This window comes from Dasypus novemcinctus, chromosome 17 (genome assembly GCF_030445035.2).
Source record: "Dasypus novemcinctus isolate mDasNov1 chromosome 17, mDasNov1.1.hap2, whole genome shotgun sequence".
Classification (NCBI taxonomy): domain Eukaryota; kingdom Metazoa; phylum Chordata; class Mammalia; order Cingulata; family Dasypodidae; genus Dasypus; species Dasypus novemcinctus.
In genome coordinates this window covers 59,171,918-59,186,507 of record NC_080689.1, presented here as the reverse complement: position 1 = coordinate 59,186,507, position 14,590 = coordinate 59,171,918, and the positions used below count along the sequence as shown (strand labels likewise).

The window sequence follows — 14,590 nt, the reverse complement described above, 5'->3', positions numbered from 1 at the left end:
TTTTTTTTAACAGTAAGCATGTGTTGCTTGTATAATTGCAGGACGGGGGTTGGGAACAGACACTAAATTTGGGGGAAAAACACAAGAGATACAAAACTTCAAAGTTACACTTTTCCATTCTTCTAATTTTTAATCTGTACTAAGAATCAAGAGACTTAAAACTATATCTGAAAAAAGAAAATGTCTAGGGAGATGTTTTTCACTTAGTAATAAAAACATATACCAAATGCAAAAGAGTAGAAATATTGCTTTATTTGAGAAACTTACATCCAAATTAGTTTTGTGTTTTTAAAAAAGTCCTAATAAGCAGTCAAGAAGAAAATGTAGGGGAGCAAGTAAACAGCTTCCACAGGAATAAGGACAAACAAAATGGGGTTGACGACTGACCCAAATGACATTTCCTAAAAGAAAAAAATGTAATATTTAATCTTTCTTCTTTTGAGACAGCGTAAGTGAACTGCACACTTCATAAATAAGATTTTCTTACTTTAAGAGGAGGAAGAACCGAGAGCCTGTTTTTGATGCATATTAAATACAAAATACAAAATCCATTCCTTTGACCAAGATGAGGAAAAAAAATCTTTCTTTAACATTGCAATTCTCATGCAATGAAATCCAAAGGTCTGTTGAATCCTCCTTTTCGATTCATGTACTGCCTATGATGAGAAGAGAAAATTCACTGTTTATTTAAAAAACAAACGTTGGACTCCTATGATAAGAAAACAGTTACATCAGAGATGAAACCTACAAACTATCTTTAAAATGGCAAAAATTAGGCTAAGAACCATTCTAGGTTATTTTTCCTTCAAAATAAGCCAGAGTCTTTTATTTTTATTTTAAAGATTTATTTATTCATCTCTCCCTGCCCCCTTGTTGTCTGCATTTGCTTGTATCCATTTGCTGCCTGCTGGTCTTCTCTCTTTCTAGGAAGCGATGGGAACCCAACCCCGGGACCTCCCATGTGGGAGGGAGGCACTAATAGCCTAAGCCACCTCCGCTCCCAAGCCAAAGTCTTTTAGATTTCTTTAAAGTCCAAAATACAAATAGCAGTATGGAATATACTTTCAAAGTTATTTGGGAAGATTCTACAGACTTAAAAAAATAAAATAAATGGAAAACTCATATTCATTTTAGGTAATTCTATACACCCAATTTAAGGAAATAGTGAAGAGTTCCAAAATAGGCACCCATCAGACAAACAGATCGCTCACTCTAATTGTTCTCCACCAGAACCTTATTTCCAGTTAATTGGAATCCTAGTTTTATCAGCGGTTAAGGGGGAGAGAAAGGTAGCATGTTTGAACATATCTTGATTGTTCCAAATCTGTGGTAGTAATAAAATATACCTAACAGAAGAATGTATTTACAGTTTAGATCTTTACACAATCAATCTAGATAAACAATTCAGGAGGGATCTATTTAAAATCTACAGTTATGATATAATCAAAGCTTAAAGACTTGAGACTGCACTGTTTTGAGAAAAGCCCTACAACATTGAAGCCAATGTTCTCCATCTATTAGCACACATGAAAATTGGAAAATAATTTTAATATATCAAAATACAAGCAAGGAATATAACTATTCATTAAAACAAGGGATAGTATGGAAAACCGCCACAATTCCTACAAAATGATTATCCCATGATATTCTTTCTTATGTAATTTGTATCATTATTTCAAATGTAATTATAGAAGGTCTATATACCTGTACTTTCTCTTCTGAGACACATTTATGGCGTAGGCATTTACAGAGCCATCCACCTTTTTCCCCTGGAGAAAAGCAATAAACAAATATTAAAGACAGGAACGATACATTAGAAATCATGATCAAAAAGTTTGATCCTGTGGACATACTACAAGATTTAAGAATGAGGAAGCCCAATGAAAGAGAGAAAACATTCAGCTCCTGATGATATCTCATGAATTTCCAAGTGTTACAACTCTCTGCTCACATTTTTATAGTCATACATAAGCAATTAGTACAATAAGCCAATCGACACTTGTGGTATGTGTATACTGTGTAAGGCAAGCCAGCTGTAGAAACTGACCTTTTTGGTCAAAGAATACTTTGAAAGAAGGTAAGTTATGGATATTATCTCTAGAAAAATCCACGATCACACAAATTTAACTTAGGATCATTCTCAAATCACAGCTACAACAGTCAGTATTAATTTAAATCCCATTGCTTGCATAGGTGTTGCAACTCTGAGTTTTAAATCAAGAATTAAAACACAGATTAACAGATGTTAATGTGAAGCATCACTTACATTTTGGCCTTTCTTCATGTGGTGTTTACCCATCTCTCACTAATTCCCTCATGGGCCTTTAATCCAGTCAAGTTGGCTCACCATGCCAACTTGCCTCCATGTTCTTCATGCTTGAACTGCCTTCCCCACCCCCATCCCGTCTTTAATATTCTGGTTATTACCTATTACTCAAGGCCCAATTCAAATAATCCCCCTGCCAAAAAATAACAACAACAAATAAAACAAGAACAACAAAAACAAAAACAAATTATCCCCCTGCCAGGAAGCACCCTCTTCTCTAACTCTGGTAGAAGGCTAACTGTGCTTTCCAATCTCAGAACCCTCCATTTCCTATCTTACATTACCATGATGTATACACATAATGTTATTTCCCCTAAGAGACTGCAAGATTCTTGATGGTGAGATATGTCTGTAGGTCTCCTCTGCATTGCCACATCCTAGGCCACAGCACTCAGTCTGTTTAGAAAATGGCTGTTAAATGTATGAACGTCACTGGTTAGTCACGACACATACATATGTGGGTCCCAACACCACTGCCCCATTATTATTAAGGGAGTGTACCTCGCTGTGAAGCATGTTTATTAGTGAGCTGTGTTAGGGTAGGGAAAGGATTCTGCACCACACTGGTTTCAAAGCATTTGGGGTAATCTACATATTTGAAGTGGCGCAAAAATAAATAGACTTGGTCTTACTTTTTTCTTTTCCTGTTTTCATCATATTTGTTTTAGGGGAGAAATACTAAGAAAATTATTTGAAATGGATGATTTTTGACCTTACAGTGAAGAGGATGTAGGTATAGCTTAGAAAGATTGGTCTTGGAAGAATAGCAAATGATACTAAACTTTTAATTAAATCCAATTCCTAAAGGCTTACTGATTTTTGAAAACTATTTGCACGACTGTATATTATTAGCCCTATTCTCATTTATTTACATGCTTGAATGGAAAATTATCCATTAATAAACATATTTAAACTTTGAAATCTTCTAGAAAGAATACTAAAATAGAAGCAAAAATAAGTGACTACATATAAGAAGCTCCCACCATAGACGAATGATAAAATATCACAAGATATAAATCACTGAAAAACTCAACTGAGCTGGGACACTGTAACTGATAACCATAAAGCCAAATGCATATGAACTAATTCACCTCCTCATATATGTCATTTAACAAATAAAATTGACAACATTTGGTCTCACTGGTATTCTGTAATTTTTATAGAATCGATGAATTAGCACTAATTTTTCCAAAAGGAAAAAATTTCAGCACAGACTACATGTAAGAGGGAAGTTATGGCTTCATCAATACATCCCTTGGAGTACTTTAACAACAGGCAATAGTAAAACCAGAAAACAAACCAATAAAATAATTCCAATAAGTTCACCCCTATTCTTCTAAGCACAATAAAAATTACAGTTGCTTTGTTCACTTTGGAGATATTTTTATTCATGCAACATATATATTAATTAACCATGTAAAAAAAATAAACCATGACACTTATAAAATAGTCCTGGTAAAAACAAATAAGGACTTGGTACAGTCAAGAAAAAAAAAGCCGATACAGAAACTATATTAAGTTCCAAAGGGAAGTTCACATAACCATTTGCAATAAGAGCTCCTTCTTAATTTTCTCTCTTCCAAATAGTCATGCCTCAGTACTCCTCTTAGGGTTATACACTGTCATCAGTTAGAAACTCTTAGAGCATTTGACACTACCCCACTCCATTAGCAACTCTGTGGGGAAGTGGAATTATTGACAATTTTCCTTAAAAATCTCAATTTTCAACCCTAGCACAAAATGACAAACAACCTAATTTTAAAATTGGCAGAAGACTTGAATAGCTATTTCTCCACAGAAGATATACAAATGGTCAATAAGCACATGAAAAGATGTACAATATCACTGGCCATTAGTGAAATGCAAATCAAAGCCACAATGAAATACACTTCACACTCACTATGATGGGTATTGTTAAAAAAAAATGGAAAATAAATGTTGGCAAAGGTAGAGAAATTGGAATTCTCCTGCATTGCTGATAGGAATGTAGAGTGATGCAGTTGCTGTGGAAAACAATTTTGTGGTTTCTCCAAAAGTTAAACATAGAATTACCAAGTGACCCAGCAATTCTACTCAAGTGTACACTAAGAGAATTGAAAACAGATATCCAAACAGAAACTTTAAAACCAGTGTGCCCATCAACATAATTCACAATAGCCAAATGGTGGAAACAGCTCAAATGTCCACTGACACATAAATGGATAAACAAAGTATAGTGTATGCATACAAAAGCATAAAAAAGAATGAAGTTCTGACACATGCTACATGATGAACTCTGAAAACATTATGTGGAGCAAAATAAGCCAGACGCAAAAGGACAAATACTGTATGATTCCACTATATGAAAAACCCAGAATAAGCAAATCTAGAGAAAGAAAGTAAATTAAAAGTTCCCAGGACCTGGGGGGACAGGATATGGAGGTTACTGCATAATGGGTAGTGTTTCTAATTTGGGTGATGAAAAAGTTTTAGAAATGGAAAGTAGTGATGGTAACACAATATTGTAAATGTTGAACTATATACTTCAAAATGGTTAAAAATGGCAAATTCTATGTTATCACAATAAAAAACTGAATTAAATTAAAATTTCAATTTTCATTTGCAAAACTAAGCAGAAATACTTAAAATCCTAGAGATTCTTAAAATGTTCTCCCTCTCTCCACATATATACTCTCCTTATCTTTTGTGACTCCTTCTCTCCATCCCTCCTGTCCTTCCCTCTATTTCCTCTCTCCAAACCTCCTTATCTCCCTCTCTCTTTCTCCCTTTCCTCCATACAATCCCTCTTTCTACTCCCCTCTCCCTCATCCTCCTCATAATCCCTTCCTCTTCTTCTTCCTTCCCACTCCCTGTTCTCTCCAGTATTATAATCAAGGTTAGACAACTCCCAACTCTCCAATCCATCACTCTTCTAAGCTGTGAGACTTCTAAAAGCTGCAATTGCCCATGTCATCTTTACCTGGCAGCTGGATGCCGTTCTTCCCTTTCACAGCAGCTCCCTTCCTGTTAATGGTACCACCCAGTCTCCCCAGCCAGACACCTCAAAGTCACTCGTGACGTCTCACTTCTACTCCCACCACACTGGCTCCCACTCTCACTAACTCTGGCTGCTGAATGGTTCTCAACATTCTGGCCCTACCTCTCCATGCCCACTGCTTGGGTTCAGGCCTTCATCCTTTGGTTTGTACCATTCAGAAGTTCCCCCTCCCTCCAATCTAACCTGCCTCCCTTCTGTCCTCCAGGATGTCCCCAGAGTTATCTTTCCAAAACAAGAGTTATCTTTCTTCCTACTTTCTTGCTTAAAAGTCAGTGCTTCCTCCCTTCAAACCTAAAGGTTTGGCTCTAAATTCCTTAGCGTGGCATCAAAAGCCCTGCATAATTTGGCTCCTTCTCTGTTTCTAGCCTCATCCCTACTCACTAGTCAATCTGTACCCTTTTATTAATCACTCAAATTCAAGTTCCCCAATTCTAATGTTTTTTTATACCTATATGGCATTTTCTCCACTTTAAATGATCTTCTTCCTCTTCTTTGCCTGATCACTTCCACTCACCCTTTAAAATCTAACTGAAATGTCATCCCTTGGAAGCATGCCCTAAATTCCAATGGCAGCTCACTGCTTCCTCCTCTGTGTTTTCAAAGCTCTTCATAAGGACCATAATTGTCTTATAACCAAACAAACCAAATAAACTTGTATCAATTACAAGTGATGATAAAAGAATATGGGAAGGGGAGAGGATGTAGCTCAGTTGTTGAGTATCTGCCTCCCACATATGAGGTCCCAAGTTCAATCCCCAGTACCTCCTTAAAAATATATATATATATATATATGGGAAAATAGGATAGTCATAATGGATTAATCTGAATCAGAATATTTAACTGGTATGTTTTACTTATTACTTACTTTTGTAGAGTCAAAGGAGGCAAATCCCATTAACTTCATCATTTCTATTTCTTCTTCTGTTTTGCCCTCTAAGTCCTCCTCTGCCAAAATAAGTGATAACTTTTAAAATTCTACTGTTAATTATGTAAGAGAGGTGGCAACAGATTAATAATCATACCATATTAAGAGCAGAGAACACAAAACAATTAGCAAGAGCCTAATGAAAAACAATTCCTCTTCAATTTGTATCAACAGACTGCAACCTAGGATGCAAGGAAGGAATGTGCTCTCTAGCCCCTCCTTGTCAAAAGAGACTGCTTGAAAGGACATGCTTGGAGCCCTTAAGCAGGACTACCTTCAATATAATATGCAATAATATCTAGTTGTAAACACATTTCCAAAACAATATTCTACTCCACGATTTTAAGTGCCCTTCTTATGTTATATAAGGAGTACCATGGATAATCAGCAATTCACTAAGGTACAATTAAAACAAAATCTCAAAACCATAAACAATGAACACTATGAATGCTGACTATTTCAATTATACTTTTAAAATTTTATCTGAAGTTATCTAAACAAAGCTATACTTTTTCTACAGTTATGTATCTAATAACAGTACCAGTAATCTGACGTTCTTTGCTCTTTGTTTCTTTCGTTTCTTTCTTTTCCTCATCTCTTCTTTCTTTTAGTCGAGAAGGGGAAGGAGATGTTGATCTGTGTCGTCTTGGAGATCTAATATTTAACACATAAAGATGTTAGAAACAGAGACATATCTGGTGACTCTGTGCAGATAAGCACAGATGCAGACCAGTGCCTGAAAAGTCAAAGCTGAAACAAGGCAGACTCCAGAGAACCAGGAGTCTATCTCCACAGCAAAGGGAGGAGGAAGGTTTTCCATAGGCCTTGATTGTTAACAAGAGAGAGAAAATACAGTTCACTGCTTGTCACCAGTTTCACCCAGTTAGCTAGAGCTAAAAAAAGTTTTGTAATGCAAAACAATGTAACTTAAAATTCACCAAAAAGTTAATTAAACAAAACAAAACACACACACACTTATTTTGGACTCTTGCAAAGCACTATGCTAAGTATTTTTTATGCATTATTTCTCTTTATTCCTCAAGACAATGCTATGATGGAGAGGGTTAACCCCATTTTCCTAATGGGAATGTGAGGTTTAGAATAAAGTGGAATTAAGTCCCCTCATTTCATGAAATTTCAAATCCCCTTATGAGTGATAAAAATAATGTTATGGGCAGCCACTAGTTTCACTGGAACTTGTGGCAAAGCTTCTGGCTCATTTTCTGCATTTACCTGGAACGTCTTCTGTGTGGGGATCGAGAACGACTCCTCCTCCGATCTCTCTCCCGGGACCTGGACCTTTCTCGACGCCTGCGTTCTCTCTCCCGGGATGTGGACCGGGACCGCCTACGCTCTAATACAAAGACAGAAAATTGCAGAGCCAAAAATTACCTCAAATATCTAGAGCTGTGCTGATAGAAATATAACGCAAGCCATTTCTGGTAGTCACATTAAAGAAGTAAAAAGAAACAGGTGGAATTATTTTTAATATATTTCACCTAATAGACCCAAAATAGTATCATTTTAACATGCATATCAATATAAAAATTATTGAGATATTGTACATTCTTTTTTATGTACTAAATCAAGGGAATCCGGTATGTATTTTATACTTACAACATTTCTCAATTCTAATTAGCCATATTTCAAGTGCTCAATAGCTACATAAGGCTACATCATTTGGCTTTTAAGAAAATCCAGACTTAACATTAAAGGACTAGTTGAAGGTGAAAAACTTAGCCAGGAGCCAGAACAGAGGGTCTAGGTTAGAACTCCTGGTCGAAGTTTCTGGTTGGCACCGCCTTATTTATAGGGTAGGAGGGCAGGAAGCCATTATGAGGTAAACACTGGCCGCAAAATCTAAATTATCGATTTGCCTTCCCCTATGGAAAGGAAACTAGCATTTAGTGAGTATCTAAAGAGCCAGGCACGATCACATACTGAGTGTTATAGAACGTGACATTAATTCTCACACTAGTTATTACAGGTAGGCAATATTTCATCCCAATGTGTAATTACTGGAATTCAGGGTCAGAAAGATTGGATGTCTTGTCCTCTGAAACCCAGAAATTAAATGAAGGAGTATGGTCTGATTCTAAATCTCCCAGCGACCAGTATAACAAAAGTTATCGTGTGAAGCTGGCAAAAAATCGACGAAATCCTATGTCAGAGAGAGAAAAAAAACCAAACGCCTTCAAACCGGAGGACCCAGGCTGCAGAACCTAGGGCCGGGGTCTTCGTTCATCATCCCCTTTCCCCCGCCCGGCTTTTCTCCTCAAGAGAAAAGGACCCGCCTCCGCTGTCCAGGTACTGACAAAAAAAGGTACACACTTCCGACCAAGCCCTCTAAATTGCTTCTCGACTCACCCCTCCTCGGGGAGCGGCTGCGGCTGCGACCCATTCGGAATCCCAGACCACCCCGGAAACAACTGTAAAACAACTTCCGGGAGAGCAGGGAAGTGAGCTTTTGCAGCCGACTGGAAAACGTCAAAACGACGCGCGAGGGTTCCGGCTTCTAAAGAAGGGAGGAGGCACCGAGCTCACCCGGAATCACCCGTCCCTGCCCACGATGCTGTAGCATCAAATACTTGATGCTGAGCTCAAGTATTTTGGTGAGGACCCAGTTGTAATCGCCACTGCTCCAGCCCCACTTTCGCATGGGTTCCCTATTTTGTGTCCACGGTGGGCGTTTTAAATGCTACTTGATATTTTGGAAATGTAGGGAAAACGTAGCTGTATACCCACCACTTTAAGACAGCCCTCATTTGCCCCTCATTTTTCTTGTCAGTCTTTGTTCATGTGCATAAGTTTTTCACATCGAAACAATTCTAGACATAACATACACAAAGTTCATGTATTTTGACTTTTTCACATAACATCCTTTCAGAGGAGTGAAGATACCAAAATTCACTTAGTGAGCTTTTTTATATATTCTAAAATGCCAGCCCTGAGAAGGCACTCAAACTACTCTTGGGTATTGGCAGGAATCTGTGAATATTACCTTATTAATAACATCTTTGCTGACATGATTAAGTTAAGGATCTTGAGATGGAGAGATTATCCTGGCTTACCTGGGCAGGTCCTAAATGCCCATAAATGTCCTTAAGAGAGGTAAAGCGAGATTTGGTGCACACAAAAGAGGAGGCGGCCATGTCACCGTGGAGGCAGAGATTGAGGAATGCAGCCACAAGCCAAGTTATGCTGGCAGCCATGAGAGACTGAAGAGGCAAGGAACAAATTCTCCCTTAGACCGTCCAGAGGAAGCACGGCCCTGATTACATCTTTTTTATATTATTATTACTTTTTAAATTTATTTCTTTCCTCTTCCTCCCACCCCACCCCCATTGTCTGCTCTCTGTGTCTATTCGCTGTGTGTTCTTCTGTGTCTGCTTGCATTCTTGTCAGCAGCACTGGGAATCTGTCTCTTTTTGTTGCGTCAGCTCTCCATGTTTGCGGCGCCACTTCTGGGCAGGCTGTGTGCTTTTTTAGTGCTAGGCGGCTCTCCTTACAGGGTGCACTCCTTGTGCATGGGGCACACCTACGCGGGGGACACCCCTGGGTGGCATGGCACTCCTTGCGCAAATCAGCACCGTGTGTGGGCCAGCTCACCACCAGATCAGGAGGCCCTGGGTTTGAACCTCCCATATGGTAGGGACCTCCGGTATGGTAGGCGGATGCTCTTTCAGTTGAACCAAGTCCATTTCCCCCTGATTATGTCTTGACTTTAGCACAGTGACATGTACTTTGGACTTCTTGCCTCTAGAACTGTGAGAGAAGAAATTTCTGTTGTGTTAAGCCACCACGTCTGTGGTAATTTTCTGTGGCAGTCAAAAGAAACAGCAATGTCAAATGCAGTAGAGAATCCTTTAAAATAAGAACTAAAAAGTGTGCAGCAGTACACACTAAAAGGTTTAGCAATACAGAGGCCATTGTTGAACTTGCTGAAAATTGTTTCAGTGGTAGGTAGGATAAGACAAATTACAAAGGAGTACTATCGGAAGGAATGAAAGAAGGTGTGAACCCTGAATGCAGATGACTCATTTCGGGATCCTGGCTCAGGAAGAAAAGAACTATTTTGTGATAATTAGAGGGATGCTGAAGGACAAGGGTAAGCTTTACACATGTATGTACATGCATGTGTGTTTGGGGTTTGGGATGGCAGGAACTTAACCAATATTTCTAGAATGAGAAGAGTCAGAGAGGAAGAAATTTAAAATATGGGACCGTGAGAGGGTCATTGATGTAGCAAGATTCCAGGGGAGGAAGAAGAGAATGAGCTCAAATGCAGAGCTAGGATGGTAGTGGACAGAACCAATGAATTTATCTTTCCTAACCCTTAAATCCACAGCAGCACTGGAATTAGGGAAGGATACCATCAACAGACCAGAAACTGAAGAATATCCCAGTCAGAAAAATTAGACTTAAGGCACTGCCAGTTCTACATCGTTGAAGAAGAGGATCACTGAAAAGGCAAGATCTGTTTTCCCAGCAGAGCCCAGGGAAGCATCAAGCCCAGTGAGAGTAGACAGGAGCCAAAGTAGCCACAGAGAGTGGGACGGAAGAGTAGCAGCAGGGACCAAGTGCTCTGCACTGTGAGTGGCTTTGCATCTGTGTAGCAACTGGTAGGACAGGTCTCTGGGGATGTAGACACTGGGATTGAAGGGAAAGCAGGGCAGTGCTCAGGAAACTTCAGGTCCCCACAGTGGAAATGAAGGGGAAAAAGGAAGGAGAGGCAACTGGCACCATGGCGATAATTCCTGTATTTCTCCAGTTGAGGTAAGTCATTGTGAAGGTTAATTTTATGAGTCACCTGGCTAGGTTATGGTGTCCAGTTCTCTGGTCAAATAATGCCCTAGCTGTTACTGTGGGATGGGATTAGCATCCACAATCAATTGACCTTAAGGAGATTACACTCCATAATGTGGGTGGGCCTCATCCAATCAGCTGGAGGACTTAACAGCAGGAAATGAGGGTTCCGGAGATCAGAAAGAAATCTGGCCACCCACCAGAGGCCAAGGGAGAGGCATGGAACAGATTTGTCTCTTTAAGAGGAAGCATGACCCTACTGACACCTTGATTTTGGACTTCAAGTCTTCAGAACCATGAAACAATAAATTTGTGTTGTGTAAGCCCACTAAACTGTGGTGCTTTGTAATAGCAGCCCTGGTAAGCTAAGAAAGTCGCCCACCTGCTAGGTGGGACACAGGGAAGGAGAGCTCTGTCCTCAGTTCATCCTGGAAAACTCACCTTAGTCCACCTGCAGAGCCCAGTAGTTTCCACTGGGTTTGGACTGCCAGGGAAAACAGAAGAGTGGCTTTGCAGTTCCTGAGGAAGTCCACACGCACTACCAGCACTCATTAATCAAAAGTTCTTTTTTTTTTTTTTAATTAACTTTATTTTGTACATTTAATATTTGAAAATATAAACAACTAAAAACTAAAAAGAAAACATAGTTGAATAAAAACATACATTTCTCATTTAAATGTACTGGATACATAAACTTTTTTTTTTAAAGATTTTATTTTTTATTTCTCTCCCCTTCCACACTCCCCCAGTTGTCTGCTCTCTCTATCACTGTGTGTTCTTCTCTGTCTGCCTGTGTTCTTGTCAGCGGCACCTGGAATCTGTGTCTCTTTTTTTTTTTTTGCATCATCTTGCTGCGTCAGCTCTCCATGTGTGCAGCGCCATTCCTAGGCAGGTTGTACTTTCCTAGGCAGGTTTTTTGGGGGCTGGGTGGCTCTCCTTAAGGGGCGCACTCCTTGCACATGGGACTCCCCTCTGGGGGGACACCCCTGCGTGGCACGGCACTCCTTGTTTGCATCAGCACTGCACAGGGGCCAGCTCATCACACGGGTCAGGAGGCTCTGAGTTTGAACCCTGGACCTCCCATGTGGTAGGTGGATGCCGTATCCATTGGGCCAAATCTGCTTCCCTATAAACTTTTTAAAATCGTACAGTTGTGCTCGGTTCAGCAGCACATATATTAAAATCATACAGTATGTTACACATGTTACACAATATATTTGGTTCATAGTAATGCAATCATGCAGTATTTGTTCTTTTTTGTCTGGCTTGCTTCACTCAACATCATGTCCTCCAGGTTCATCCATGTTGTTATATGCTTTACCACTTCATTTCTTCATACAGCTGCATACTATTCCATCATGTAAATAGACTACAGTTTGTTTGTCCATTCATCTGTTGATGGACACCTGGGTTGTTTCCAACTTTCGGCAATTGTGAATAATATTGCTATGAACATCCGTGTGCAGATGTCCATTCGTGTCACTGTTCTCAGTTCTTCTGGGTATATATCCAGTAGTGGTATTGCAGAGTCACATGGCAAGTCTATATTCAACTTCTTTAGGAAGTGCCAAACAGTCCTCCACAGTGGCTGTACCATTCTGCATTCCCACCAACAGTGAAGAAGTGTTCCTCTTTTCTCTACATCCTCTCCAACATTTGTAGTTCCGTCTTTTTAACAGTGGCTATTCTGATAGGTGTGAGATGATATCTCATTGTAGAAGTTCTCTTTTAAATTTAAATGTTTTATTTTGAAATAGTAATAGATTGACAGGAAGCCGCAGAGTGCAGAGGCCCTATTTATCCTTCATCCACTTTCCCCCAAAGGTTATATTTTTTGTAACTATAGTTCAATGTTGAAACCAGGAAGTTGATATTGGCACAATATGCATGTATAGTTTCCTCATTTTATCACATGTGTGGATTCCTGTAAACACCACCGCAATCAAGATACAGAATCATTTCATCACTATGAAGATGTCCTTTATGCTACCTGTGGTGGTTGGAGCTGTTTGTACCCTGAAAAACATGTTCGTAAATCTAATGCGTTCCTGTTGGTGTGAACCAGTAATAAATAGGACATTTTGATGAGGCTATTTCAGTCAAGATGTGGCCTGCCTCATTTAGGATGCGTCTTAATCCTATTACTGGAGTCCTTTATAGGAGAATGAAATTCATACAGAGAGAAAGCCACATGAAGCAAGAAACTGAAATCAAGGAAACCTGGAAGAGAAGGGAGAGACCCACAGATGTCGCCCTGTGCCTTGCCTTGTGACAAGTGAAGGACCAAGCCTCACCAGCAGCCAGCCGCAGAATTCTAGTCTTCAGGTAGAAGGCATAGCCTTGATTTGGACCTTTCCCAGCCTCAAACCATGAGTGAATAAATTCCCATTGTTGAAGCCAACACATTTCACAGTATTTGCTTGAGCAGCCAAGGAAACCAAAACACTACCCTTTAGAGTCATATTGATCCCCTCTCCTCCACTGCTCTTATTCCTGGTTTTCCGGCTCTAATTTTTTTTTTTTTTCATTTTGAGAATGTTATATAAATAGAGTTATGAAGTGTGGCCTTTTAAGATTGGCTTTTTTCCACTCAGCATAATACCCTTGAGATCCATCCAAGCTGTTATGTGTATCAATAGTCTGTTCCTTTGTATTGCTAAGTAGTATTCCATGGCATGGCTGTACCACAGTTTAATCATTCACCTATTGTAGCACAATTTTTTTGTTTTCTGTTTTTGATCATTTCAAACAAAGTCGCTATGCATACTTGTGTACATGTTTTTATGTGGACATAAATTTTAATTTTCTGGGATAAATGCCCAGGAGTTTGATTGCTGGGTCATGTAGGAAGAGCCTGTTTAGTTTAGTTTTTTTTCTTAATTGCCAGAGTATTTTCCAGAGCAGCTGTGCCATTTTATATGCCCATAAGCGATTTATGAGATTGTGTTTTGCATCCTCACCAGAATTTGGTGTTGTCACTATTTAAAATTTTTATTTTAGATATTCTATTTGGTATGTAGTGATGTCTCATGATAGTCTTAACTTGTATTTCCCTAATGGCTAGTTGAGTATCTTTCCATGTGCTTGTTTGCCTATGATATATCCTCAGTGAAGTGTTTCTTTATGTCTTTTACCCATTTTGTATTTGGAATATCTCCATGTTGAGTTTTAAGAGTTCTTTATGTATTCTAGATGAGTTCTTTGTCAGATCTGTACTTGAAAATATTTCCCCCAGTCTGTAGTTTGCCTTTTTATCCTCTTAGCAGGGTCTTTCATGGAATAAAATTTCTAAGTTTTGATTAAGTCCAGAATTTTTCTGTGGATCATGCTATGATGTCATTTCTAAGAACCTTCAGCAAGGCCATTGTCTCAAAGATTTTCTGCTTTGTTATCTTCTAAAAGTTTTATATTTTATATTTAAATCTGTGATGCATTTTGAGTTAATTTTTGTACAAGGTATGAGGTTTAGGTTAAGGTTCACTTTTTAAAATCAATA

General features: G+C 39.0%; 1 protein-coding gene across 2 annotated transcripts; it reads right to left on the bottom strand.

Annotated features, from left to right (window-relative positions):
* Positions 1–231: 231 nt before the first annotated feature.
* Positions 232–8,730, bottom strand: SNRNP27 (small nuclear ribonucleoprotein U4/U6.U5 subunit 27). Of its 2 annotated transcripts, XR_188494.4 has the most exons (7): positions 8,656–8,730; positions 7,522–7,642; positions 6,830–6,942; positions 6,229–6,308; positions 1,705–1,769; positions 488–656; positions 232–401 (listed from the first exon to the last, which is right to left on the bottom strand). XR_188494.4 is itself a non-coding variant. In XM_004466041.4 (6 exons), the coding sequence occupies exons 1-6, from the start codon at positions 8,687–8,689 to the stop codon at positions 602–604; spliced, it is 468 nt and encodes a 155-aa protein (XP_004466098.1). In that variant the 5' UTR covers positions 8,690–8,730; the 3' UTR covers positions 232–601. The 2 variants fall into 2 exon arrangements, 1 of the variants encoding a protein (XP_004466098.1); XM_004466041.4 differs by having other exon boundaries at positions 232–656.
* Between the last annotated feature and the right edge of the window lie 5,860 nt (positions 8,731–14,590).